This window comes from Enhydra lutris, unplaced genomic scaffold (genome assembly GCF_002288905.1).
Source record: "Enhydra lutris kenyoni isolate GAN:26980312 unplaced genomic scaffold, ASM228890v2 scaffoldscaffold8, whole genome shotgun sequence".
Taxonomy (NCBI): domain Eukaryota; kingdom Metazoa; phylum Chordata; class Mammalia; order Carnivora; family Mustelidae; genus Enhydra; species Enhydra lutris.
The window spans coordinates 39127973-39155887 of NW_019154092.1; the positions used below are offsets into that span (position 1 = coordinate 39127973).

At 42.2% G+C, this 27915-nt stretch overlaps 1 protein-coding gene across 1 annotated transcript in view; it reads right to left on the bottom strand.

Annotated features, from left to right (window-relative positions):
* The window catches only part of LOC111142436 (ectopic P-granules autophagy protein 5 homolog), a 104122-nt gene that overhangs the window by 42388 nt on the left and 33819 nt on the right, over window positions 1–27915 (bottom strand). Inside the window, exons 13-27 of the mRNA XM_022495565.1 lie at window positions 27003–27143; window positions 22099–22263; window positions 20096–20215; window positions 19190–19449; window positions 15717–15857; window positions 14106–14250; window positions 13682–13879; window positions 13192–13302; window positions 11653–11775; window positions 10594–10760; window positions 9566–9787; window positions 7662–7785; window positions 4779–4923; window positions 3084–3255; window positions 1544–1706 (exon numbers count right to left, since the gene is read on the bottom strand). Coding sequence (XP_022351273.1) covers window positions 1544–1706; window positions 3084–3255; window positions 4779–4923; window positions 7662–7785; window positions 9566–9787; window positions 10594–10760; window positions 11653–11775; window positions 13192–13302; window positions 13682–13879; window positions 14106–14250; window positions 15717–15857; window positions 19190–19449; window positions 20096–20215; window positions 22099–22263; window positions 27003–27143 — 2397 coding nt within the window. The remainder of the gene's footprint in view (window positions 1–1543; window positions 1707–3083; window positions 3256–4778; window positions 4924–7661; window positions 7786–9565; window positions 9788–10593; window positions 10761–11652; window positions 11776–13191; window positions 13303–13681; window positions 13880–14105; window positions 14251–15716; window positions 15858–19189; window positions 19450–20095; window positions 20216–22098; window positions 22264–27002; window positions 27144–27915) is intronic.

The window sequence follows — 27915 nt, forward strand, 5'->3', positions numbered from 1 at the left end:
CAGCAAATATTCACAACTCTTCACAGAGCTGGGGAAACATTTTTGTACTCACTTCACCCAGTCACTTACAAAAATGCATCCTAGGAGACTTCCCCTCTCTGCATAGAATTAACTGCCTGGCCAAGAGATATAATTCCAAAATATGGAGAAATACCATATTTGTGAAAGCACAGATTGGAAGACACCCTTTTTAATTAGAACTGGATACATTTCAGCTTTTCTCACACCAACTCAAACTCCATCCGAAATTGACAGACTTGTCTTCCAGCTCTATCACTTCGGCAAGTGATCTTCTTAAATGCTCCTACCTAGTCTTACTAAAGTATTAGTAACTGGGAAAAATTACACTGAAAAAAAAAATTAACTTTATAAACCGGCTGGCCAAAGACATTACTCAGTGTTTAGAAGTCTCTCATCTCAGATCAGATCTCTGAACTTTAGATGCTATGAAGCTGTTATTTTATCAGAAACAAATTTTGAAGGTAATGAAAAATACAAGTATAAAAGTGACTTCAGAGAAGACATTTTAGAGAAAATAGGCTCCCAAGGACACTGATGAGGAATACATTAGAACTGCTCAAAGGTGGATCAGCACAAAAAGAAATTCCTGAAAGATAATCAAGAGACAGTAAAATAAATTGTCCCTAATTTCTAAAAGTTAACAAAAGAAGAGCTACGTTTGTGCAAATGTAGTCAGGCAACAGGCAGCCTATCTCCGAGCACTCCTTTCCCAGCTCTGGCAACCCTGAAGTCCCTTGGAGAAGGACTCAGGTGCAGTGGGTCAGGAGCTCGAGCTCTGCACCCACACTGCCCCAGCCTTCCTGCTTCTGCCACTCAGTGGTTGTTGTCATTTCAGGTGTGTGACTTAACTACTCTGTGCCTTTATTTCCTGAAGATAACAGGAATACCCAAAGACCAAACTTGACCCGGTTTTTCCAACTCAAGAAGCTGACTCTAAGAGGCGGTGGAACCCTAATCTTAAAGCTGCGCATCTCTTCCTCTGCCTGCTGGCAAGCTCCACCCAAATGACCTGCTTTCCACAAGGCCCTCCTCATTTGTCTTCAGCAGCTCCCCATTGGCCAGAGCACACAGCAGGAGCCCTCAAGTGATCCTCTTTTCTGATGCGAATCTCAGCCCTTCCAGTGTGAATTCCCAACAACACAGCCAGAAACCACCTAAAGTAGACTGACCTAGCCAGCTCCCCCTAAATGAGTCCAGAGGACTCCGTTCCCACATTCCTTCCCAGTGACTCCAAATCATCAGCATCGCAGTCTTCTAGGGGTCAGCGTGAGCCCCTCTCTCACAAAGATCTTCTCGGTAGTTCTGCTTTTCTATGAATTTCTGCCTTGCAGGACACATCAGCACTTACGGAAATACACAGTTAGCTCCTTGTGGGAGCTTATCACTCCCCCCAAAACTATTAAATGTTTTGGGACATGAATCATGTGCTGTGAGCTTCCTGCTGCCTCTCTCAACAACACACTAATATTAGGGACTCAAATGAAAACTTCTGTGAATCATGAAGAAGCTTCAGCAATCTCACCTGAACTGTGACAACGGCTGCTCCTTGGCACTTCTTACCACCACTGCCTCTACACTCCAAATGTAGCGTGGTCTGTTCTTCTCTATTAACGTACTGTTTTGGCATTGTGTCCAACAGCTCACTATCCAGGGCAACCTGCTGAGATTCTCGAAGAGCTGCAGTTCTGGAAAACATCATCAGGAGGTAGAAGAAAGGCTTAGGAAAGGTTTCATGGTAAGTGATAAAGGCTTCTGGTTACCCCCGGCCTACACTAGAAAGCAAGACCTAGCATTCTACAGGAACAAAAGACCAAAGGTGTGTGTAAACCCTCTCTTTTCCTTAATAAGAAAGTTAAGAGATGAAGGGCAAGTGGGACGACTTTTTAGCCAGGAACGAAGCTTCATTAGGATCTGTATTACATTAACGACGTTTTTTACACAGACCCTTAAATACACAAGAGCAAATGAGATTCTCATCCTGATTAAAGCAGTCTTAAAAAAAAAAAAAAAAAAAAAGTATTTATTCACTTGACAGAGAGAGACACAGCAAGAGAGAGAACACAAGCAGGGGCAGTGGAAAAGGGAGAAGCAGGCTTCCTGCCAAGCAGGGAGCCCGATGCGGGGCTCGAGCCCAGGACCCTGGATCATGACCTGAGCTGAAGGCAGATGCTTAATGACTGAGACACCCAGGCGCCCCCACTTAAAACATTTTTAAAGGGGAACCTTACTTGTAAGCACCAGTGATTTCTTGGGTATTAGCAACTCAAACTGGACTGTCAGATGGAGGAAGCTAACTTTTTACATGGGTGTACATGGGTGTCCATACTGTTCCATTACTGTGCAGGCACGTGTGTGTGTGTGTGTGTGTGTGTGTGTGTGTGTGGTGTATGTGTGTGGTGTATGTGTGCACACATGCACTGGTGGGGCCAGGGATGCACACACAGACACAATAAATGCCAGGACCAGAAACAGCCAAGGAAACAAAGCCAGTAAGAGACAGATTCCCGTGGTGTTTGCAAAGATAAGACTCTCTCACTCTGTAAAACAGACTCACTCCACACACTCCTCTCGAGACGGCAAGCTAGAATCAAAACCTTCAAGAATTGGTCGTTCTGTATCTACTTTAACTCAGAGCACTAAATGACTTGCCCGCATTCTGATCAAGTGCCTGTGGCAATTTGCTAAAGAACATGAAGACTTAAGGAGCACAGCAGTGACGAGAGAAAGCCAATCTCACTGGATACCCTTTCAACACCATCTTCCCAATATCAGAAAGTCTTCTCAGGAGAAGCTTAAGAAACACTTGTCTGGCACTGCTGACACTCAGAAATGCCACCACAGGAAATGTAAAATTTACCATCCATGTAAGCACCACATCATTTCAATGTCAAATTAAGAAGACTTGTCACACCTTGGATAGCTGAGGTAACTGACGGGGCCAGTCTGGTCAAATTATCCTCATGGAGAGGCGGCTGATGAGGAAGCCCTTCTAGGCACTCCGTCATCCAAGCTGTCACAGCAGTAAGCACAGAGGCACAGCCCTGGGAGTCTCACAGTCTTACCTGGCCTGCTGCTGCAACAGATTCAGGTCCGTGCGCAAAAGCTGGGTGGCATCCTTCTGACTCAGGAGCGCAGCTGAGGAAATGACTGGCACAGGAGGCCTCATTGGGTGCAGATCAAGGGGAGGCTGGGGAGCCTCATGCTTCCGCAAGTTACTTAAAACCCTTTCTTTGGCTGAAAGAAAATTAAGTCCTACTTACTGAGTAATGGCTACTACGAGGTAATAACATACTAAGTGGGTGCAAAGCCTTGGCCTATTACTTCGAGAAGAATGCTGAAGATCTACAGAATAGTTATATAAACCATCAGAGGCCTGAATAAAATCATTATCTTCCGTTACAAATTTTAAGGGAGCCCCCACACAGCTATTACTATTCTACCAGGAGCTAGGAGCTCACAAGCACATGGTATGATTAAACAGAATTCCTATCCGAAAAGCCTTAATGAGAGTTAAAGAGCTAAAGCTCATGGTCTTAAATTATTACCCTAGACAGCCTTGTGTGACATGCTAAAGTGCCTAGACTTGATATTCGTATAAAGGAGATTTAGTGAACAGCTCTCAACAAGCCTGAGAAAGATGGTAGCTATCACCAGACAATGGACTGGGGAAAGGGCAGGTAGTCCCATTAAGAGTTTAATGCAATCACCCAGATAAGTCTCATGGGAAGAGAAGGAAAAAAAAAATGGATGTTAAGGAATATAGCATGGGCATAAACTCCCACAGAACTTCTATTACATGGTTATACTGTCATGCATTCATTTGTTCACTTACTCATTCACTCAATAAATAGAGTCCAAATAAGAAATCAGGTGCTGTGTAAGAAAGGCAAATCTGTCCATCCAACTTTGTACTCGACTGCATGTGGTCCCATGCTGATGAATCCAATTTCAATGTTTCTATTTCTATACCTAATACAGAGCTGACCACACACAGGTATCCAGTAAATTCCTACCTTCCCACCCTCTGTCTGTACTGCACTGAACACATACCATACAGCAGGTGGGGACTGAGGAACACGAAGAAAAATGCTGCCACAGACCTGACTCTTTTCAAAAGTAAGATAACATGGGATACGAGAGGTCAAGGAAATCTCAAGTCAGTAAGTCAGGTCAACAAATACTTAAGGGATTACTATGAATTTCCAACTTCATTCCAGATGTAGCATTCCATTTTCTATTCTTAAGAAAATTTAAGACAATTTAATAGCCAGGATTTTACTTGGCACAAAAAGACCTGTATTGTTTGCACCCCAAACAGATGGAATTTAACATTCCAAACAGGTCAAGTGAGGGATCGTCCTGTAGAGCCGGGATTTTTCCACTAGAAAAACTACTCTTTGCACAGAATGTAACAAAGTTGGATATTCATCACTGGAAAAGACTCCTAGCTTCCTTCAAGTTTCTCTCAAGCAACATTTTAGGCCAGGACTAAAGCTACTGCCTGAACTCCCTATCTCTAACTTCTTTCACAGAAAAATTATCTTATTTGAGCCATTACTGTTCTGGAGTTTTCTTTCACTCATAGCTGAACCTAACCCTAAGTTGTAGACAAGTTAACAATGAACTCCTAAAAAGAATTCTCACCGGAGGGATACACTGTGTAAACCTTAACCCTCAATGGCTCAGATTCAATCATTCATTCCCTCATTAATTCATTCATTCCTTCACTCAAGGGGGATGATGCTCATTCAGCTCACCCAACAAAGGATCAGTGACGTCCAGCTGCACTGACAAGCTGCAGGGTGGAGAATGGGATTCCAGTGTGGCCTGCATCCACAGACCAAGGGTTTCCTGGAACTCATAATGTATGCGCTCCATGTTCAAATATTCCATCCACAGATCCTAGAATTGAACCACAGGACATTAACTTTCACAGACGAATCACATATTGACATATAAAACTATATATTTAACTAAAAAGTAGACCAGTAAGGTTTAGCACAGGGTAATCCATACCAAGTTCTCCAGTATTAGCATGAATCATATTTAAAATGGACGCTAACAGGGGCGCCTGGGTGGCTCATTCAGTTAAGCGCCCAACTCTTGGTTTCAGCTCTGGTGATGATCTCATGGGTCATGAGATCTCACCCTCCATCAGGGTCTGTGCTCAGCAGGGAGTCTGCTTGAAGATTCTCTCCCTCTGACCCTCCCTCCACTCCCATGCATGCATGTTCCCTCTCTCAAATATATAAATCTTTAAAAATTATATATGTGTGTGTGTGTGTGTGTATACATATATATAATATACACATAGAGAGAGAGAGTAGGTGTTTGATTATACACCAAGATCAGAAAAAATAATTTTAACAGCCCTACCAACTATACATTTATAAATTACATACACATAGAACTGAGCTAGTAAATTATAAAACACTGGTAAAAACCAGAAATTTTAAAGAGATAAATAACAAATATATTGAAAATTGTTGAATATGGGTTAGATCAAGCCCTTGGTCCCAATACCACTTTATAGGATATACAGAGGACAGAGAAACATATTAAACCATACTAGCAAAGATAAAATCTGTGAAGTCCAGACTGTGGGGAAACTCTATGAACAAACTATCCAGTTTCTTCCACAAACAAACTGGGGGAGCAAGAGGAATAAGGGGAGGACCAGTAGATTAAACAGATCCTTAAGAGCTATCAACCAACCACAATATGAGGATCCTGACTCAAACTGTAAAAATGAAAACAAAACTTTTATGACCTATATGAGGCAACCGGAAACTGGAACACTACTTAGGTATTTGTTATTAAGAAACTGCTGTTACTATTTTCCAGACATAAATGTTATTGGGTTATAATACTTTTTAAACCCTCCTCTTTGAAATTTTTATGTATCAAATGCTTTCTAGGATTAGTTCCGAGATAACATGGGTGAAGGGAGTGGACGGGCTATAGATAAAATCCAACACCTGGTCCACAGCAGGCAGAGGGAGGACAAGGGCATGTGTGCTGCACTGTTCCATTTTTCTGTATGATCAAATTTTTCTTATTATAAAAGGTAAAATAAATAACAGGTAAAATGAGAGAAAATGGAAGTTTCAGTATTCTCTTCCCACACTCCAATGAACTGTCTTGCGTATTTCGCACTATGTCCATTTCACTCTGGTGATCAGTACGTATCAGAAAGGGAGACAGTCTCTAATTAGAAGAAATGCCAGCTCTCTATGAACATTAAAAACTATAGCAAATAGTAGTAATGGGTGATCGGACACGGAGTATCGTTTCGTAAACATTTTTTTTTTCTGATTTTAACTGTTTAGAGGATTCCTCTAACCCTACAAATCTCTGTTTTCTCAATGAGCACACTGCCATGAAGTCCTAAACCATGTCCACACCATGACACAAGGCATTCCAGACTCAGAGGAGAAACTCCCAAGTCATACTGATCACAAGCCTGAATCCTAGAAGCCCCAAACAACTGTTGGGGGTACTGTATTACTGTACCAGTCCCCCCTACTGCGTATACACACCTTTTTCAAGTGGGGTCGCTAATGTCACCTTGTCTGCCTCTATGCTAAATAACGGCTGACAGGGGCTAATGACTAAGAACACTAAGAATTAGCAGTAGGCAAGCAGAGAGGTGTCAGAAACCACAATAACACAGAACAAGTCTACATGTGAACTACAGATCAGAAAGTGGAGCTAAAAAATGAAATGGCAAAGACAAAAAAAAAAAAAAAAAAGAAAGAAAGAAAGAAAGCTATAAATTCTCTCGATAAAGGGGAACCAAGATAAACTCCAGAGAGCCAAGGAGCTATGATTAACTTTTAAAACCACTGACCAGAACTACACACTAATTCTTAGGTTAAGGCCTTGGCATGTGAAGGATAAAGAAGAGATAAAGACGGAATTGACTCAAAGAATTTCAGGGCACCGTGACTGCCTATTTATTTTTCCTGTTTCTCTGGCCCTGTATTCTCAGTCTTATTTCTCTACGCCCTAAATGTCGCTACTTCTCAGGGTTCTCTGGCTTCATTCAGTCCTCTTCTCAATCTAAATGCTCTACTACCATTACAGCCACATTCCCTACACTGTCCCATTTCTATTCTAGATCTACACATCCCCTCCCTACCAAATCCTGGACAGAGCATTCTCCCTGAACTCCCTCTAGCACCTCCTCTTCTAGTATTCTGAATCTCTGTTAACAGCATCTCTAGCTGCCCAAGCTAGAAATCTGGGTGTCCTCGTGTATCTAATCAATCCTACTACTGTATCAATCTCACCTGTGTATCTTATCTGAAAATCCTCTTGATCCTACTGATTCTTCTTCAATGTACTTTAAATTCATCCATTTATCTAATCACTTGTGCCATTTCGGGGCCTCTTCAAACAAACACTTCAGAAGTATATCCAAATTCTTTAGAAAGGCATATATATGGCCCTTAGAAATCTGACCACTGTTCACCTGTCTGGCACCCTATGCCCTCCTCAGGGTTTATACTCCAGCTACACCTCTTGAACATGCCTGTGGCCCCACTTCCATATCAGTAAGTGGTTTTAACGTTAGATTATGACTGTGACCTATTCGATCACGGTCAGGTATACTAAAAGAGACATTGCCGTAGTATTACCTGCTGATTCTGCATCACTTTGGCTAGCCTGTGAATATCGTAATGCTTTGGTAGAGAAGGGATATAGATATCTCCTTTTTGAAAATTCTCATCTTCCAGCCACAAAATATACACATTGAAGAGCCTGAAAGAAAAAGACAGAATTATATAAAATACAAAAAGACATGCAGACAAATGAAGTTTCTTACATCTCTAGGAACACTGTCACTACTACATAAAAGTAACAAGCACGTAATACCAAAAACGTTTCCAACGACCACCGCAGGCATGGGCCAGCAGGGGAGGAAGGTCATAAATCCTTACAATATGATGCAGAAATTGTTACAACAAGGCTGTGAGGAAAGAGCTCTGTGAACTCTTTTATTAACGTCTACATAAATATAACATAGGGAAAAAAATAACCAGAGGAGGTATTTTAACGCAGATCTAGGATCTGAATTTAGAGTTTTTCCATCTTGGCAATCCAGTCACAGTGAGCCTCAGTGGTTGGAAAAGTTTAAACAACATTCCAAAAAACACACTGTCTCGCTTTCAGAGAAAACACTAAAAGCCATCTTAAACTTTTGCAATGGAAGAACCTGCCAGCTTTAGGCTCAATGACGTCCTCCTGCTTCAAGAAATCACAAACAGAACCCAAAAGCATGTGTACACCTTGTTCCCATTAACAAGGAATAAAACAAAGCCTGGCTAAAAAAAGAGAAAAAAACCTCCATTTTCCAGGAAAAACTTTTTTAAAAATTTAATGATGTTTCCTTTATTTGCTTTGTTTCTGCAAGGAACACAGTCCATTTAGCTAAGATCACCGGTATTTTAAGCAGCCGTTTGCATCAAGGCGAGGCTAGAGGAGTCTGGCACACAAGCTGCAGGGCGGGGTCTGGGAGGTGCATGGCTCTGCTCAGTAACATGGAAAACCACCTCCCTTACCTCCAAGGGCAGCCCGTGTAGGAAGATGGACAGGACCCTGAGGCTCTCACACTCACACAGAGGAGGCCAGTGTGGGGTTCTCTTCCAGCTTCTGACTCACTTAGATGGTTACTTTACCAATATGCCAAAGGAAGGGGGGTTTACGAGAGGCAGAACCACACATCAAACTTTCTTGGCTGATCTAAATGTTCAAAGATTAAGCCTCCCCACTGCTTAAACCTGGCTAAAAGTAGGTTTTCCTTTAAGCAAGCAAGATAAGGGGGGAAATCATCCCAGAGGTAGAAAGATAGCCTGGAGGGCTTTCAGGTCAGGCAAGCCTGAAGCCTCAGCACTGGATCAAAACCCCTGGTTTCCTTACCAAGACATTTGGCATCCAGGGCTAATGATTAGAAGTCATTTTTATTAAGTGTTATTTAGAAGACTAATACCTGGTTTATGGCAAGCATAAATGAAAAGTAAAGGACCGGTGTCAAAGGGACCACACTTACTTCAGAGTTCTTAATCTTTGGGGGCTACCTGCATTGTGCCTGATTTTAGAAGCAGTTTTGGGTGATTGCTACCCTACCCCAGGCAGATCCCAAGAGGTGTATGAACTTCGCTTAAAGAACCCTGCCTTGCTTATGAATTTCCTTTTGAGAACTGTCCTGGCAGGCTTGACTAAATGTTTACCTCCTGTGACTGACTGCTCTGGTTTCTGGTTTTACATAGAGAGACAGAAGAGGACATCAGCCCTCTGGTTTAAGACCTTCCATTCAGACTCCAGGCACTTGACAGAGCTGTATCCAAAGTGCCGATTCCCTTCTCATGAGGAACACAGAAAAGAAGCATTACCCCATGCAAACCCAGCGCAAACCACCCTCTTTATAAAATCCAACAGGGTTGAGAGAATGATCTGGCAGGCTGTCGCACCAAAGAGCTGCTCCAGCAGTGTCCCTGGTGCTGCCAACGACAGCAGAGATGGCTCAATAACCATGGCCCACCTCACAAGCTCCGTGTGCAGCTCTGGCGAAGTCAGGTAGCCCGGCGTCCCGGCCTGGCTGGCAGACGGCCCTTCACTGCCCTCTGCTGGGATGCGGAGGGCCTTGCTCGCAGCATGGTGGAAGTCGGCCACCTCGGTCAGGCGCCTCTTCATTTCTTTCAATAAATTGATATGAGCAGGACTTTGAAAAAACCTTCTTCCAATACAACCATCTATAGGTAACCTTAAAAAATACAAGCACACATCCCAAGATCAACCCAAGATGCTCTTTCCACGTGGCACACAATTGCAATCAACTGACAATTCAGTGGCTCGCAATATACCACATTAAATCAACACCTGTTATTTCTACCTCAGTGGTTCGTATGAGGCTCCCACAAGCATGGTGCATGTGAAAGCAGTTTTAAAAAGAATGAAATGCTACCCAAATTTAAGAAACTATCACCACTTAGCGGTAGAGAATAAAGACAGTGTTCTAGAAGAACTTGCAAGCTGGCAGAAAACAGAAGAGCCTAAGAACCAGTATCTGTACATTCTGAAGGACTGAGGTAAGGGACCAAGGGTGAGCTAGGAACTGAGTTGAAGCCAGAAAACACAGAACAGTGGACAGGTCCAGCTGGCCAGAGTCCCTTCATACTCAGGGGAAATGTTAGACACCCCAGGCACAGAACCAAGAGCGGCCGGGCACTGCCCAGCCTTTGTCCACACCTGCTCTGCCCTTCACAGGTCCGCGTGGATGGCCACCGCACCAGTCACACGAGCAGCCTGCTTGGGGCAGTTTCGTTCCCTTTGAGCTCTAGGAGCTCTCTGCTACACCATGCCCAGCCCCAGGTGCTGCCTTCACCCAGGGAGCTGCCACAAGATACCCTAAACTCACAAACTGTCTAGTCTCATCAGTGTGAACCAGGAAGAGGCAGGCTCCTAGCCAGAGGTTGGAGGATGGTTCTAACTCACAGGCCACAATGAGCATGAGAGCAGACTGCAAAGTCAAGAACAGGTTCACAGACACAACAACACTGGGTACCATACCCATATTGCGGTCCTGGGCGATGAAGATACAGGAGGAAGAACTTCTGCCAAATGAGAGGCAGAAGAGGGTGATCGGAAGGCGTGACAAGGGCCTGGTGGGCCCAACGATAAATCAGCAGCCTCTGGAGGGATGGGACGATGGGAAGCTTCAGCTGGGCCTGGGCCTTCTACAAAAGAAGAGGGGCTTTGAGCAGCCATAACATGATCACAGTTCCAGATAGTCTGCTCTTTCTAAATGATCCAAATAAAACCCTGAACATTTTGTTTTCAATTCAGTGAGGGAAAAAAAGTCCTATTTCCAACTCACTAGCTGATACTTTAACCTCCTTGGTAGTGAAACGTGTGGGGCAGTTTTTTTTGTCAAAACATTTCACAGACTCCCCAGACTGGAATATGTCTTACACATTTTACCTCATTTCCATGCCTTTCCAGGCCTTTGTGCACAAAACACCACAGTTTAAGGAAGCAGAATGATAGGAAAATCAAGTCAATTTTACTGTCAAACATTATCAAGCTCTTGAAAACTTAGATTTGAAAAGAACTTTCAAGAATTATAAACTCCTTGACAGGATCTGAAACCCAAAAGCCAAGTCTCTATTAGGAGACACTAACACAGGTCTTTCATTCTAAAGCCTCATCCCAGTCTTTTTCTCCCTTCAGTGAGCCTAAGGATCAGCTAGGGAGTTTTTAAAACAAATTCCTGGTCCCGCTCCAGACTTTGAAACTCAGAATTTCAAAAGCCGGGGTCTGGGAATCTGATTCTTAACAAGCTCTTCAGAGGACTGTTGCATAGAACACACACGGGAAACGGTTTTAAAACGAGGGTAAACCCCTGCATTCATGCGTGAACACAGACTTCAATCATTAGGTGGTGACACATTATGCTAAATAAAGCTTGGAAAGGAAGTATACGCTTCAATTATACAGTTTTAAGAACTGGTTTGGATGTTGTACTTGCCAAACATTTACAACAAAGGAAACACCCAAGTTCAAAAGCTATTAGATGAATCCATCAATAAACCACCTTCTCCCACTCAAATGCACAACGGCCTTTTGCACCTTCAGAGCTTGGTCAGGGGTAAAAGCAGAGTTTATAACCAATTCCCCTTCGACAACTCTTCGGAGCTGGGAGTCTTCTTCAAAGATGGATTCCACGTTCAGTACTGTCCAGGCGAACCAAACCTACAAGGACAGCAAGCAGGTAAGGGTGAGCGGAATGAGCAGCTCGCTCAGACCAAATCATCCCGATATTCAACAAATGCACATCTCTTCTACCAGGTATCTCAATCAACAAATATTTATGGTTCCCCAAATTAGTAGAATTCTTACACTTATCACTGTTCTTGTCGCAGATACAAACTTAGATAAAACAAGTCATTGAAAAATGCTGAATTCCTTCAGAAACACCCCTTCAGTAAAAGAAGATGTTTGTTCACACAATAATTATTTATTTTACGAGGGACAGGAAAGAGAGCCAGATCTAAGCTCCGCCCTCCAGAAGTTTTCCACCTCTTTGAGGAGATGAAACTAATGCATAAGTAACTACAATGCAAAGTGAGAGGTGGTGAGCACGGAATCAGGAGTCAGCAGCTATGGGAAGCTGGCGGAAGGAGCGCGGGATCACAGAGGCGGACCCACCAGAGACAGCTCTGCACGGAGAACGGAGGTGAAGGCAGGCCTGGCAAGAAGACCGGGTGAGGCAGAGGCAGAGAGGCGGAAACACCAGGGACATGGGTGGGCAACAGCAAGGAGTAGTGTTGCAGCTGATCACAAGAGGTACAAGGAAGAGCAGGAGGCCAGACTGACAGGAGGCTGAAGGATGTCACCAGTGGTGGAAGTGATGAATCGGGGACATAATCGGACACACAGAGTCAGACAGGGGTAATAATGAAGAAAAAGCTGCTGCTGCTGCCGCTGCTCACAATGGTAACATCAGCCAACACCGAGTCTGTGCAGTGGGGCTGGACTAAGCACGGGTCTGAGTGTGTTACATGCAGGTGCAGTCATTACTCCCGTTCCCCAGCGGAGGAAACTGAGGAGAGAGACGTAAGCAAGCTGCTGAGGCACAGGGCAGACAAAGAGCAGACTGAGCCCCAGGCCGTCTGGCTCCAGTGTCCGTTTTGTGTGGGTTTTGTTTTTTTTTTTAATTCACTGGAGACAGAGAGAGAGACAGCACAGGCAGGGGGAGAGGCAGAAGCAGACTCCCTGCTGAGCTGGGAGCCCGATGTGGGGCTCAATCCCAGGACCCTGAGATCATGACCTGAGCCGAAGGCAGATGCTTAACCAACTGAGCCACCCAGGCGCCCCCAGTGTCCGCTCTTAACCACACTGCTGGGCAGGCTCTGCAGTCGGGCAGACCAGGCCTGACCACGAGCTGTCTGATCCTGAGCCAGCCACCTGGCCCCACCAAATCTCAGTTAACTCCTCCATGAAACAGAAGAGCAACCGCGCCACCTCAGCAGAGGCCACTGGGAGGGTTCTGCGATGCTGTAAGTGCTAAAGGAGCGCTACTTAAAGTTAGTAGCACTACATCAGCAAAGATGATAACAACATTAAAAGTTTGCAAAGATCACCAATGGGCCACAGGGGCTTTCCTACCTGAGTGGGCGTGGCCAAGCCCTCCACAAAAGAAGGAGTGATGTTGCCAGCTACGATCCAGCTCACCAAAGAAGAGAGCAGACTCCGATCACAGTGGTAACCCAAAGCATTCTACACACGGGACAGGATATGCAGCAAAGAGAAAAGGTTTTTAAAAAACCTTATCGAGAATATCAGCAATTAGCCTCTTACAATGGTAGGTTCTGGTAAGACATGGATTTCACTAATTAGTCCCTCAGCAATGAGAGTCGCAGGCAGCGTGTTACAGTCAAATGTAAGGAGCAAGGCTTCTCCTGGGGGGTCTTTGCCTTTGGCTTCCCTAGAGTCTACACTAGCAGGGACTATGGTTCCTACGATAAGGCACTATCAAAAACAAGCTTTAAAAAGGCACTGGCCCCAGAGTAGTACTGGGAACTATGCATTTGGGGAATGTTCTGGGAAGGCCACTATCTTTTCAAGGATTGAAAGACAAATTCTCTAACAGGTTTACCTTATGTTGCTGGTAGAGTAATTTCTGCACACAGTCTTCCTGCATCAGCTCAAAAGCTGTTTTACACAAGTGGTCCATGAGGAAGAGGATGGCTTGTTCTCGGTACCAAAGATGCTGGCTTATTAGAGCCTGGACCCAGAACTCCAACACGGCAACAGGGCCCACTTCATTGGGCTGGGTGCTTACAGATATGTGGGCCTATGGAGAAAGGGCTTAGGTGATGTGGAGGTAAGAGTCAGTCTCCCATTTTTAAGACACCAACAAAATAACTACTTCCACAGCAAAGCCCAAGTCTGCTGATGTTCTTGGCCAAAAGCACTGTGCCAAGTGCTTTGAAATGACCAACAGTCAGCTGTGCTAACAGCAGGGTGCCTGACGGGGAAGATGGGCCAGCGTGGATGCAGGGGCTTCCTAGGGGCCTGACCTGGATCATGCTGTTGAGAAGCTTCACATTGTCCCCATGGCTGGCTCCTGTCAGGTGCTGTGCCACCTTGTGGGTGACCTGCTGTGTGACACCCTGAGGGACACCGCTGTCCAAGTGCAGGAACAGGAGGAGGTGTGACAGGAACCTGCCAGGAATGAAGGACAACACATTTGACCTTCTAATCAGAAGTCAATAAAGTTTCCAGTAGCTAATTACTTATGAGGAAACAGAAAAATATTAAAACTGATCCCATTTGCAGATCAAAGTTCTACTTAGGGATTTCAATAAATCTTCGAGAATTTCAGAAGAATGAAGTTTTCAAATTTAAGGTGGGTTAAAAGGAATTCTATCTACCTGCAGAAGTACAGTGAACAGATAGATCCAAGACATACAAACACGCACAAATTAAAGAGCATCAGAGGAACAACATCCCAAGGGCCCCTTTATCCCCTCTCTACTTCCCACCCTCACAAAAGCTGAGATGTTTAGAAAATCATCACAATCTGGTACTGGGTGTCACCTTCATACAAGGTGGTTGGTATAAGGGGCACTTGTCAGGGGTGTCCCACCACAATTAGTCAAGAAGTGCCCTCAGTTCCCTGGATGTACCAACTCCCTCCTCTCTCCTTTGTTGCGTCTGGGTTTTCTCCCTGAAACACTCCCCAACACCTAACCTGGCAAACTCCTACTCATTCCCCGCGCATCTCATTTACGATGTCCTTTCCCCAAAGGACACTTCCTGACCCCTCCCTGCCATCTAAAATATACCTAACCCACTAAGCCTCCATCCTTTCCCCTCAACCATCCCTTTGCTCAACCACCTACTGCCTCCTACCCCACCCCCCACCAGGATGTGACAACCAAAATCATCTCTAGACATTACCAAATGTCCTCTGAAGGTCAAAATCACCCCTGGCTGAGAACTACCACTTTAGAATAGAATCACCTGATGTTATCATGAGCTTTTTTCCCAATTACATGAGCCAATATACGCCCTTCTTGGTGAAACCAGTGTGCACTATCATGTTCAATTAAGAATCTTGATTAATACCCTATCCTTAATTCCCTCCCTCCCCAACCAGCTATTTCTTTTACTATAAATCCCATATACTTTTACCCATATGCAAATGCAACCTATACACACAGCATGGTCTTGCTTCATGACTTTGTAATTACCTCAAAAGTCTTGTTCTCTCCACAAGATTATCAATGTCTCGTGTGATGAGAACCTTCCTATGTATCTCATCTGTCTGTAATACTGCAGACAATGAAAAGCAATGTGTTTCACTACTGTTACAACGGCAAAGCCATTTGCTGCTCAATGTCAGCAGGTTTCATGGAAACAGCCGCTTTGTCAAATACTAATAAGCTACAAGCAATCTAAAATTAGGTAAGAAAGGGAAATATCTCTCATGAAAATAAACTGGAATCGTTATTAAGAGTCACTGTTCATCAACTGGAATCATTATTAAGAGTCACTGTTCATCAACCTGCATTCTAAACTGGGCAGGAAGTTTTCTGCCTCCTAAAAAATACACTACCAAATCACATCATTCTCTACTTTACTTGAAAACACAGTTGTCGGTTCTCCCTGGTATGTATTCTACTCACTGCTCGTTCTTCAGAAGGTAATACTGGCAAGGGTAGAACAAAGGCAGGATCTTATCCAGGACATGAACCACTGTTCTCAAATGCCTCGACTGGACCAGAATTCCCAACAGTGAGATGCCTTCTGCACAGAACTTCTCGATGCTATGGAAAGAGACAAAGGCAATGAGCAGTCAAGGTTGCCAGTTCAGGAAATGATTTTCTTCCAATGGGCCATCAGCCCACTTGCCACCCAGATGATCTCAGGTCTCCCAACACATGTTGTGCATAGCCAAACTTCACAAAGAAATACCAGCACTGGGACTCAGGAAGTACAAAGGAATTTAACAGTTCACCTGTATTTTTACTTTATAGATGAGAACAGTGAGGTATTCATGCCCAAATTCACATAATTTCTAGTGCAAGGCCAAAATGAGAACCCAGGTTTGCAAATTTCCAGTCCAGAGCACTGGCCACTACCCAATTTTGCTTCCCAAATGGTGTTTCTTCTAAGAGCCATGGGGCTCTCATTGTCTGCGTATTTCCACAAGGTATGAGAGCAAAGGGAAGATTCAAAAGTGAGTTCACTCTGTTAGTATAAGCTGGCAAAATTCTTCTGAAACCAATTTGCATAAAAATTTATCTATTCTTTGACTCACTTCAGAAAACCTATCTTTAAGAAATAATCTCAAAGGTGGAGAAAAATATGACAGATGAGTCACGTAAAGATGCACTTTTCAAAATTTAAAAACACAAACTCAAGAGGCAGAAATGATTATGTAAATTTTGGAAAAATCCATTCATTGCAAATATTATTACATCACATAAAAATAATGCACATGAGGGGCACCTGGGTGGCTTAGTCGGTTAAGCATCCAACTCTTGGTTTCAGCTCAGGTCATGATCTCATAGTGAGATCGAGCCCCAAATGGGATTCCGTGCTCAGCACAATTTAAGATTCTTTCCCCCCTGCCTTTGTTCCTCCCCCGCACTGGCACTCTCTCCCTCTCTTTCTATCTAAAAAATAAAATAAATAAATAAAATCTTCAAAAAGAATGCATATGATATCCAAGGGCAACATGGAAAAATTCTACTATACTGATGCTGGGGGGCAGGGGGGTGAACAACAACTAACAAAGAATCATATAGAAGGAAAAAAACACAGGGATGATGTCACGCCAAAATGGTCATTGTGCTGGAGAAGCAGAAGTAAGTGGCTCTTTCTCCCATCTTCCTACTTCTATAGTTTGATTACACTGCCTTAATTCTAGGGTACCAAATCACAGGGAGATTCAGGGAGAAAACCCCTCTCAAAAAATAAAAGTAACAGCACAAAGATTATGCCACAGGAAAATGTCTGTAATATTAGAATGAGAAACAAAGGATTTACAAAATTATGCATACATTATAACTCTAAAAAAGATCAAAGGAAGAAATACTGGATAAAACCAACAGAAAAAAAAAAAAACAATGTTTCATTAGGGTGAGAAAGATTCTGGGTGATTTCTCTGCCTATTGTTCTCTGTACTACATGATACTATATTCATGCACAACTCACATCCCTGTACACTCTGTCCCCAACCCCAAGCACATTCGTGAGATTGCTTTAAGTTAGTTCTAGTATATATACATCCCTGACTACCATGGTAGCCCAAAGAGAAAAACTTTATTCTCATCTTCACTCCCATCAGGGATTCAGTAATCAGCACCAAGCACTACACTCAGAATCCACATGTATCACCACTCACTCAAGGCTCATCAAGTCTAGTACTGTCGTAACTCCCGTTTTAGAGACGAGGAACCTGAGGTACCGGAAACTGTACCTAGCAAACGACACTACAGTTACCGGAAAAACGCAGAGTGCCTTCCAAAGCACCTGTGTAACATCTCTCCTCATCCCAGTGGATCAGTTCTACCCCCTTCCACCGGACTTTCACATCTGTCCATCACAGCTGGGCCGTCCTCACCCACCCGCTCACCTCCGCTCCCTAATGTGAAGCAGGGGCTTCAGTCACGGGTGCTTCCTCGTCACCCCACACCTCCCCCCTCCTCACTCGGACACCCGCTGCTCCCTCCCATGTTCATGCAGCCAAGCACCTCCTACTCCAAGCTGGGGAGATCTGCAGACGACAAGACAATGTCCCGCCCTCGAGGAGCATGGAGTGCAGGGGAGCAGAGCCACTACCTCACTGCGGTACAGTAAGGGTGGAGCTCAGAGTGCACAGGTGCTGTGGGGAGTTGGGGGGGCGGGGCAAGGCCTGTGGCTGAATCTTCCACATTGGGGGCACTGATCACCTGGAGCAGCCTCGGACGCCTTCTCTACTTAAGACTCCTCTCCAAAGCTTAACTCCTTCATGTAGGCATCCTGCCCTCATGATCTCCCCTTCCTTGAAATTCCTTCCCAATCCAGGCTGTACCGTAGAATAATCTGGCCCCCAGGCCAATGAGATTCGGACTCTCACCCTCTTCCCCATCCAGGTAGCTTTAGAATCACTCTAGACAGCGCTGTAAAGAGCAGCCAGGATGGTGGAGCATCGCTCCACCAACCTCAGCCGGCCCACAGTCACATCTTCAGCGCCAACCACTTTCTGTCCACCAGCTCCACTGAACTGCCAGCAGTCTGAAGGCAGCTAACTACCAATTCCGAATCTCTCCCACTTCAGAGCACAAACAACTGATAGGACAGTGGGCAACCCACTAAAAATATATGTAATGTGAAACAAGATGTTGAAATTGGGATGCTAATGAGATATCACAGTGAGTCTAAAATGTGTGAACCAGAAAGTGTGGAGGTGAAAGAGATTTTAGAAAAACAGGCAGGCTAGAAAAAATTAATATACCATAGGAAAATGATCTTTTAAAAAAATTATGGGATTTTTAACCAATTAAGAACTCATTCACTTACTCTCTGCACCAGCTACTTACGGCACCAGCTACAGCCATCATCAGTAGTAGGGATGAAATGGTAACTCAAGATAAACATGGTTCCTAAGGTTAGGACCTCACGGACGATCCCGGGAAGACTGAACAGACTACAATGCAGTGTGGCAAATGCTCCAGTGGAAGAAACAGAGACGACTCTGGACTCATGCCAGAGAGACATGTGACCTGATCAGGAATTTCCTTCCCCTGGGCAGGTTTAGCCCTATAGCAGAGAAGCTGGGCTGCCATTAAACAAAATGCAGTATGGATGGCCAATTATTTTTATGTGCTCTCTATTCCAAGGAAGAGAAAACACCTACTGCTGACATGAACATTCCACTCTTGTGGACAGGCATACCCTCTCCATACTCTACGAGGTGACTCTCTGGTACAAGTATGTCTTATATGAATTTGGGCAGCATTTCCCCTGGAGAAGCCATTAATAAGGCTTATGATTTGGTCCTGATCACCCTTGGATAGGTTTGATGGAGGCCTCAGACCTTGGGATGTGCAAAATGAGATCTAGAATCACTGACTGAGATTCAGCAACCCTAGGGGTTCAGCCCACACTGTACCTGTGGCCCACGGCAGTCATAGCTAAGGCCAGATAACAGCCGATGGGCATGCCCGCCTTAACAGCCTTCAAGAGAGGATGAAACGTGGGTGACTCTGTCATGTCAGGCACAGTGCTGGAGAAGGGAACAGTTGGACAATTCTGCTGTATTCCATAATCATTTTTGTGCAGTTTTAACCTCAAGATCAAGTTCCAGGCCCACTGGTTAAATGAGGTCTCAGGTGTCTCTCCATATCGAACAATACTGGCCAAATATGAAACCTAAAACAATTATTTATTTTAAACCACATTAGTCACATACAAATTAAATCAGTAAGCTCACCCACCCATTTCCTTCTGTGATCGACAACATCCTCAAAAGAGAGGACGTACTACTTACCAGTACTCAGTGTTTGCATCACTCAATTAAAGCAATTTCTCACAACTGACCACTTCCGCTCACTTGCTAGTCACTTTGTAAACCTGATCTGAGTCAGTGCAAGCAAAGGAGTAATAATACGAAAGTTGGTACACAACAAATGCTGTGACGATAAGTAAGTTTTAACAACCAGCTGGAGCCTGGGAGATCCTTTACAGGGCTTGTCAATTTTGGTCCTGTAAAAACTCCCACCATGGTCAGTTTCAAGCTACCAATAGGTTAACAACCTGGTTTGCAAAGTTCCTGACTGAACAGTCTGTTCCCCTGAGCCAGTACCTGCCAGCTCTAGCTCACATGGATTTCCACAATACTAAAATGGTCATATGTAGGCTACTTCTCAAAGAAAAATCTTTATCCAACCACAGAATTCAATTCTAATCTCTTAAATTGCCAGATGTTCTTAGGCAATCTAAGGGTAAACACTGTAACTGTATCCACCCAGGCAACTTACAAATAAAGATGTTCTCCATATATAAGAAAAGGAAATACCTGCTTCATACTTTCAGAAAGAAGCCCGGCATAGGGCTTCTGTGCAAGGTATTTCTGGTACGCTTCAAGAACCATTAAAGCCACTTCAGCATGGACTGCTCGATCCAGATGAAGGGTACCCTTTGAAGGAGAAAAATAATTACAAACATGCCATCTTGATTTTTTTTTTAACATACCCTTGAACAAAACGACTAAGAAAAGCAGTAAAGAAGGATCTTGGATACAGAACTTGAGCTTTCCAAAAATTACATTCCCTAACAATTAAGTTATAAAATGACAATAGGAAAAGACACTGAAATCTTAAAGAACCATTATACTGCACTTAGACAGGTTTGAAACTGACTCATCTCAGACCCCACATATCAAAGGCATCTTTGAATGTAACTCCCCTGTCCCTACCCTAGAAGCTCTATAAAGTCTTTGGGTTACAAGTTTAAAGGCATTACCCAAAACTGGGAAATTGTTCAATTATTATTAAATAGGAAAATATTTAATAAATTACATCTATATTTCTTTTCATTATTCTATCATCAGTGGAAAATATGTAAGATGCTCAACAACACAGGGGCACCTGGGTGGGCTCAGTCACTTAAACATCTTGATTTCAGCTCAAGTCATGATCTCAGGGTCTCTGCTTGAAATTCTCTCTCCCTCTCCCTCTGCCCCATCTGCACCCCGCGCTCCTCCCATCACACACACACACACAGGTGAGTTCTCTAAATAAACAAATAATAAATAAAATCTTTTAAAAAAAAAAAGATACTCAACAACACAGATAAAATATTCCTTCAGAAGCCTGAAGTTGCCTATCGAATTTCCCATCCAATCTTCCTTGCAACCTGAAGAAATACATTTCTTAATCCTTTAATGGAAGATGACTTTCCTAACTAACAAAGGATCGATCGTAGAGACTCTCACAGGGAAGTCTTCACACAGCCTGGTGGGAGAGGAAGGCCTGGGGGGAGGGGGGTTCTACTCACAAATCAGAGAACGTGAAGATGGAAGACAACCCCCTATAGCGCTCACCCACCAGCACTAGAGTGGGAGAAGCTCCAAACGGACCCAGGGGCAGACCCAGGTAGCTAGGGACGTCCAGGGAGAAAAGCTGCCTGGCTCCAGTTTTCTCATCTATACAACAGGGGTCAAGTTCATGCAAACCTCACAAGACAGCTATGAGGACTAAATGATTTGCTCAGAACAAAAGCTGGCAGGCAGAGAGGGATGAGTTCTCTTCCATTTTCACATTGAAACATTCTGCTCTAGGAGCTAACTAATAAGGTCTAGGGTAAAGAGGAAGGCAAGTTTTAATAATTAAAATCATTGACATGGCATCTTTGGAGACATCTGATACATATGATAAGTAGCAAACTCTGAATAATAATAAGCTATTATTAATAAAGCTATTAATAAACTATTATTAACAAAAACTACCACTGCTGAGTACTTAATGTGCACCAAGAATTGTCCTAAATGTTCTGCCTGTCCTAACTTGCTGAATGCTTACAACCACCCTACAAGGTAAGTACGCTCTTATCAATGCTGACGGATGACCAGCTGAAGCCCTGAGAGTTCAGGATGCCTTCAGGGTCATGTAGCCAGGAGGTGGCAGAGCTGGAAACAGAACCCAGGCATGCAGGCTGGCTGTGAGTGCAGGTTCTTAAGCAATGCACAGTGTTTCAGGGAACAAATGTGGCAGTGACATGTGAGACAAATGCAGGAGAGGCAAGTAGGAGGAACTTCAGTAAACAGCAAGAGAGAACACAACAGATACAAATGGTCTAAGGAAAAAGTGAAGAATTTTCACCATGGAACAATTTATCTTCATTTAAAGGATGGTCACTCTGCAAAACAGAATTAAAGGAAAGACCCTAAACTCTGACACAGCTAACAGATTTGCAGACCTTGCAAATGATAATTGAAAATGTTTACATTTTGAGAAAATGTTTCCTTAAAACTGATGTGTATAGAACCTCCAGTCTCTAGAGGATGGTTTTAACACATACCTGTTCACCAAATCCCCAATTCAGTCCTTCTAGAATAACGCAGGCCAATTTATTCTTCACCATTGTCAGGTTATAATTCAATAACCAATCCCGAATCACCGCTATCTCAGAGGCAGATGGTCGCCAGAGATACAAATGCAGTTCTTTAAACAAGTATAAAGAAACCTTATTTGAAAGAAAATGATCATAATTAAGATCGAAATTAAGAGCAATCCTGTGTTACTTTAATATTATATTATTAAACTGCTTGAAAAATTTTTTTTCCAAAAGGAAGTGAGGTTTTGTTTGATTTTTAGACAAATGAAATGGACATCATGCACAACCAAATGAAATAAGTATTAAAACCAGTAATACACCAAAAGCACATTTTGTTACCCTTTGTAAAGGTCATTAATCTTTTATTATACATAGATTGGTTTACTTCCATTTAAGAAAACCATTTAAGAGTACCAAGACCCAAATTTAAAGCTATGATAAATGAGGAGATAGTCATTTATTTTACAAGAAGATTTAGCACGTTAAATAATTATTTAAATAAACAAAAAATAGAACTAGACTAAAGACAGAGAACAAACTAGTAGTTGCCAGAGGGGAGGAGAGTAAGGGGATGGGCAAAAAGGTACAAACTTCCAGTTATAAAATAAGTCACAGGGATGAGAACTACAGATAGGGATTACGCTCAATGATAATATAATCACTTTGTATGACAGATGGTGACTACATTTAGTGTATGGTGAGCATCTCATAATGTATGCAACTGTCAAGTCACTATGTTGCACACCTGAAATGAATATAATACTGCATGTTAACTATAAAAAGATAATTATTTCTTCTGTGACATTTAAAAAGATATTTCTGTTAGCTTCCAAGCAATCTGGGGAGGAGGGAAAGGACTCGATGGAGGTGAAGAGGAAATAAGATCGACCAAGAGTTGGTAACTGTTGAAGCTGGATGATGGGTACGAAGGGATCCATGACCCTATTCTCTCTTTTATAGAGATTTGAAAGATTCTGTAATAAAAAGTTTTTAAAACCTGTTTACAAAAAGTCTATAGCATCAACTTTGTGAACAACATATCCATGTGTGCAAATTAAGATAAATCTGGGTTCACTCAATAGTTTGCTTTAAGGGGGACTGATCAGAAGAGCAATTCATTTTATAATGTCTAGAACAGTGCTAGCCAATGAAAGCATAATGCAAGTCAATATGTAATTTTAATTTTTCTAACAGCCACATTTTTAAGAGTTAAACAAGTAAAGTTAATTTTAATAATATATTTAATCCCATACACCCCATACGTTATCAACATATAATCATTACACAAAACTATTGAGACAGGTTACATACTTTTGTTCATATGAAGTCTTTGAAACCTAGTGAGTAGTTTATACTTACAGTACACCTTAATTTGGGCTAGCCATCTTTTAAGGACTCTATAGTTACACATACCTAGTGGCTACTGTATTGGACAACACAGATCTAGAACATACATACATACTAGTATTTTTCAGGTTTCTGCACTGCTCCCAATGAGAGGCAAAACAAAATGTGAAAGAACAGTAGAAAGAATCAATTTTAAAGAAATCTTTCCTTTGTGTGTATGTATGCACTCACAGTTAAATTTTCATGAGGACTTGTTAATAAGGGTCTTGAATATTCTCAATAAAATGGTAAAATAATAATTTTAAAGATGGAAAAATCCTACTTTACCCCATGAGAATCTGAAAGAAAGGGCAAAATAATGGTTCTAGAACAGTTGGTACAGCAATGAAATCCATCCAGAAAAACATCTATCCCAGCTAGATAAAATTATGGTTTAGCATGTATCTGTCCACTAAGAATCAAAGTGTGACTATCATGAAAGACCTGGGGACATTAAAAGGTTAACAAAGGAATATTACCAAAAACTCTATGCCAATAAATTCAACTAGTTAGATGAAATTGGAAAATGTCTTTAAAAACATAACCTACCAAAATTAACTAAGGAAAAATAAAAATCTGAACAGCTCTGTGTGTTTAAAAAATGCAAATTGTTATCAAAGGGTTTTCTACAAAGAAAACTCTAGGGCTAGATGATTTCACTGTTAACTCCATCAAACAGTCAAGTGAAAATTAACAGCAATCTTAAAAAACTCTTATAAGAAACAGAAGAAGGAATGCTTCCCAACTCATATGATGAGGCCAACATAATCCTAAAATCAAAACCTAACGAAGACATAACAATAAAACTAGAGATCAATATCCTCATAAATATACATGTAAAAATCCTCAACAAAAAATATTGTCAAACTGAATCTATCAACATATATCAAAAATAATACACCATGATTCAGTGGCTTTTATTCCAGGGAACAATAATGGTTCAACATTTGAAAACTAGAACAGTTTAGAGCCCAGAGATCATTCCCAGTCTCTGGGGCTAGATCTGATTCCTGATTATCCCAAGGTGACAACAAAAATCTTCAGAGCTATCCTATTCATCTAAAGGTACAGAGGGTTTGAACAAGTTCCTCCAAAAATGTCAGCAAGTTCACAGAGCGCAAAGGAACTACAGGTATAAACAGAGAGGAGAACCATCTTTAACAAGATGTGCTCTAAAAACCTTACGGTCCCAATTTTTACAGTTAAATATACCTCTGGGCAGAGTTTACTACTTGAAGTATTATGACTAAATTTAAAATATAAGTGTACTCAAAACCAGAAAAACACTTAAGAGAAAATAGTGATGAGCTCAATCAAATGGGAAGAATCTTGTGACACCTCCCCCATGTATATTTCTTTGGGACTCATCCCATTAGATAATCACTCGAAACTGAACAACCAAAAACATGCTCCTGTATGTTGCACATAAAAAGCCTTTCATCTCAACATAAGCATATCACAGTGGGCTACAATGCTTTCCTTAAAAACTACTACTGCCGCATGGAAAACAGTATGGTGGTGCCTCAGAAAATGATAAATAGAATTACCCTATGTTCCAGCAATTCTACTTCTGGGCATATCCCCAAAAGAATGGAAAGCATGATCTCAAAGAGAAAGCTGTATTCTCCTATTCGTAGCAGCATTATTCACAGCAGCCAAAAGGAAGAAGCAATCTGAGTGCCCATCAAGAGAAGAACAGACAAAATGTTGTCCATACTTACAATAGAATATTATTCTGGCTTAAAAAGGAAGGAAATTCTGACACATGCTATGACATGCATAAACATTGACCACAATATGTTAAATGAAGTAAGCCAATCACAAAAGGAGAAATACTGGATGGTTTCACTTATATGAGGTACGCGGACCAGTCAAACTCATAGAGAAAGTAGAATGTTGGCTGCCAGGGCTGGAGGGAGGAGGATGGAGGGAAAGGAGACTTCTTGTTTAATTGGTACTGAGCTCCAGTTTTGCAAGATGAAAAGAGTTCTACAGATGGATGATGGTGACGATAGGCAGCAAAACAATGTGAATGTACTTAATGTCACTGAACTTAAAAAGGGCAAAAATGGTATATTTTATGTTGCATATAATTTACCACCATTAAATTTTTTAATGTAAAAAAAAGTACCATGTACTCTTCCAAGGAAAGCACGGTATGTATCCTTCATTTAGAAAAAAACGTGTCTCGTGAACCAATCTTTCACTGGAATTTGCCCACTTTTGAAAGTGATAAAGCAATGACAGTTATCAGTCATCTATCATACAGGAATAATGCAGTGACTACAAGACAGAAGGGCCCTTTGCAAATACCATACAGAAAAGTGCTTTAAATGTTCCTCTTCAAGTTATAATACGTGACTCCCTGCCATTAGAAAAACTCACACATTACAGCCTTCTTAAAGATGATGATGAAGATCTTCATTAAGTGCATGTTTTTAAAAAATGGCACATGCCTACAATGGAATATTATTTGGCCATCAAAAGGCAGAAAGCGCTGACTCATGCTACAACACGGATGAACCTGAAAAACATTACGCTAAGTAAAAGCAGCCAGTCACAGACCACATATCATATAACTCTGTTTATATAATATGTTCAGAAGAGGGGCGCCTGGTGGCTAAGTCATTAAGCATCTGCCTTTGGCTCAGGTCATGATCCCAGGGTCCTGGGATCAAGCCCCACTTTGGGCTCTCTGCTCAGCGGGAAGCCTGCTTCTCCCTCTCCCACACCCCCTGCTTGTGTTCCCTCTCTATCTCTCTGTCGAATAAATAAATAATCTTTTTTAAAAATAAAAATAAAATTAAATAAAATAAAATGTCCAGAAGAGTCAAATCTAGAGACAAAAGGCACATTAGTGATGGCTTAGGGCTGCCAGGAAGAGAGAGACAGAGTGTAAGAGTTAAACACCTTGTGGTTTCTTTCTGAGGTTATGAAAATGTTCTGAAATTGAGAATGGTGATGGCTGCGCAACTCTGTGAGTATACTAAAAGCCATTGGCTTACAAGCTTTAAGCAGATTAATTGTATGGCATATGAATTATATCACAACACAGCTGTTTTTAACATGGACAAAGATTACAAAAGGGGCTGTGACAAATGACAGAAGTCAACCTAAATCACCACTTTTAATTTTGCTTTTGGCTGATGTAAATAGGGCCTTTCTTCCTAATCAGGGTTGTTTTCTTCCAAGTATAAAACATAAAAATTGTGACAGCCAAACAAACTTTGAAATGCAAACGGTTATTAACTACAGACTACAATTAGAAGAAAAACCTGTTAGGGAGGTTACAGACTTTTTGTACAAAGCCGCTAACCCCAAGCAGGCCTGGTGAGTGGCAGAGCCTGGGACACGTACATGCTCTCTTCACCCTGCCGTGCCTGTTACTCAGACATTCCCAACAACCTATTTTTCTCATTGCTCCATGAGTGTAGGATTTAACAGAACAAAAAAAGCAAAACAAACAAAATCATTGCTCTTACCATTCCCACCTGGTCAATGGTGTCTTGAACTCGATCCAAAAGGATAGATATTATCTCAGGATGAACAGCTGTGATGGCCCCTAACAGCTCTCGACCAACCTTTGAAAAAGTCTCCCTGGTGGACAGGGTGACGTAAGATACCTAAAGGTGGGAGGAGGTAGAAATGGTACTTTCAGTCAATTGTCAGTCAAAACACAGTTCCATACTTCATTTAGGACGTCTTCAAGCAAACGAGAAAGAATCTCACACTGAGCCTCAGGTCACACTATGTTCAAGAAGATGTCGGACCTTCAGAAGGCAAACCGTCTATCCTGAGGCTGGGAGTCAAAAGGGGCAGGGAAGCAACTATAAAACAACAACTCCAACTGCTCACATAGTAAATACATCCCAAAGTCTGTCTGTAGCTATAAAATAGTCCCTTTGGTGTAAAAACTTCTTTAAAACTGCTAAAATGATAAAAATCAGAATGCATTTCATAGAAATACCTATTTTCTCCTACAAAATAAGATCCCCACTGACAAGAGCTTCTAAAATAGCAATGTTCACCAATGCCTCTTGAACAACATATTCCAAAGTACAGGCTGCAATCCATTGATGTCAATGGCAAGCAGATTTTTTTTAAAAAATACAAGGGAATAGAACAAAAAAATAACAGAAAAAGGTGAGAGCGCGTCTCAGTAAGATTAAGTGCTGCCTCAATTTCACACATGTACACACACACACAGACACACAAGAAGAATCAGAATGTAATACACAATGTAATTTTTACTCTAAGTACTGGCCAACATCCTTGAGACATTCAAGAACACAAATGTTACTTTCACAAGACCTTGAGAACACCACTTACTGTATATGAAAACAGTCTTTCCCCAACCCCCTGCAATATTTTCATATCATGAAGATAGTCTGGCAT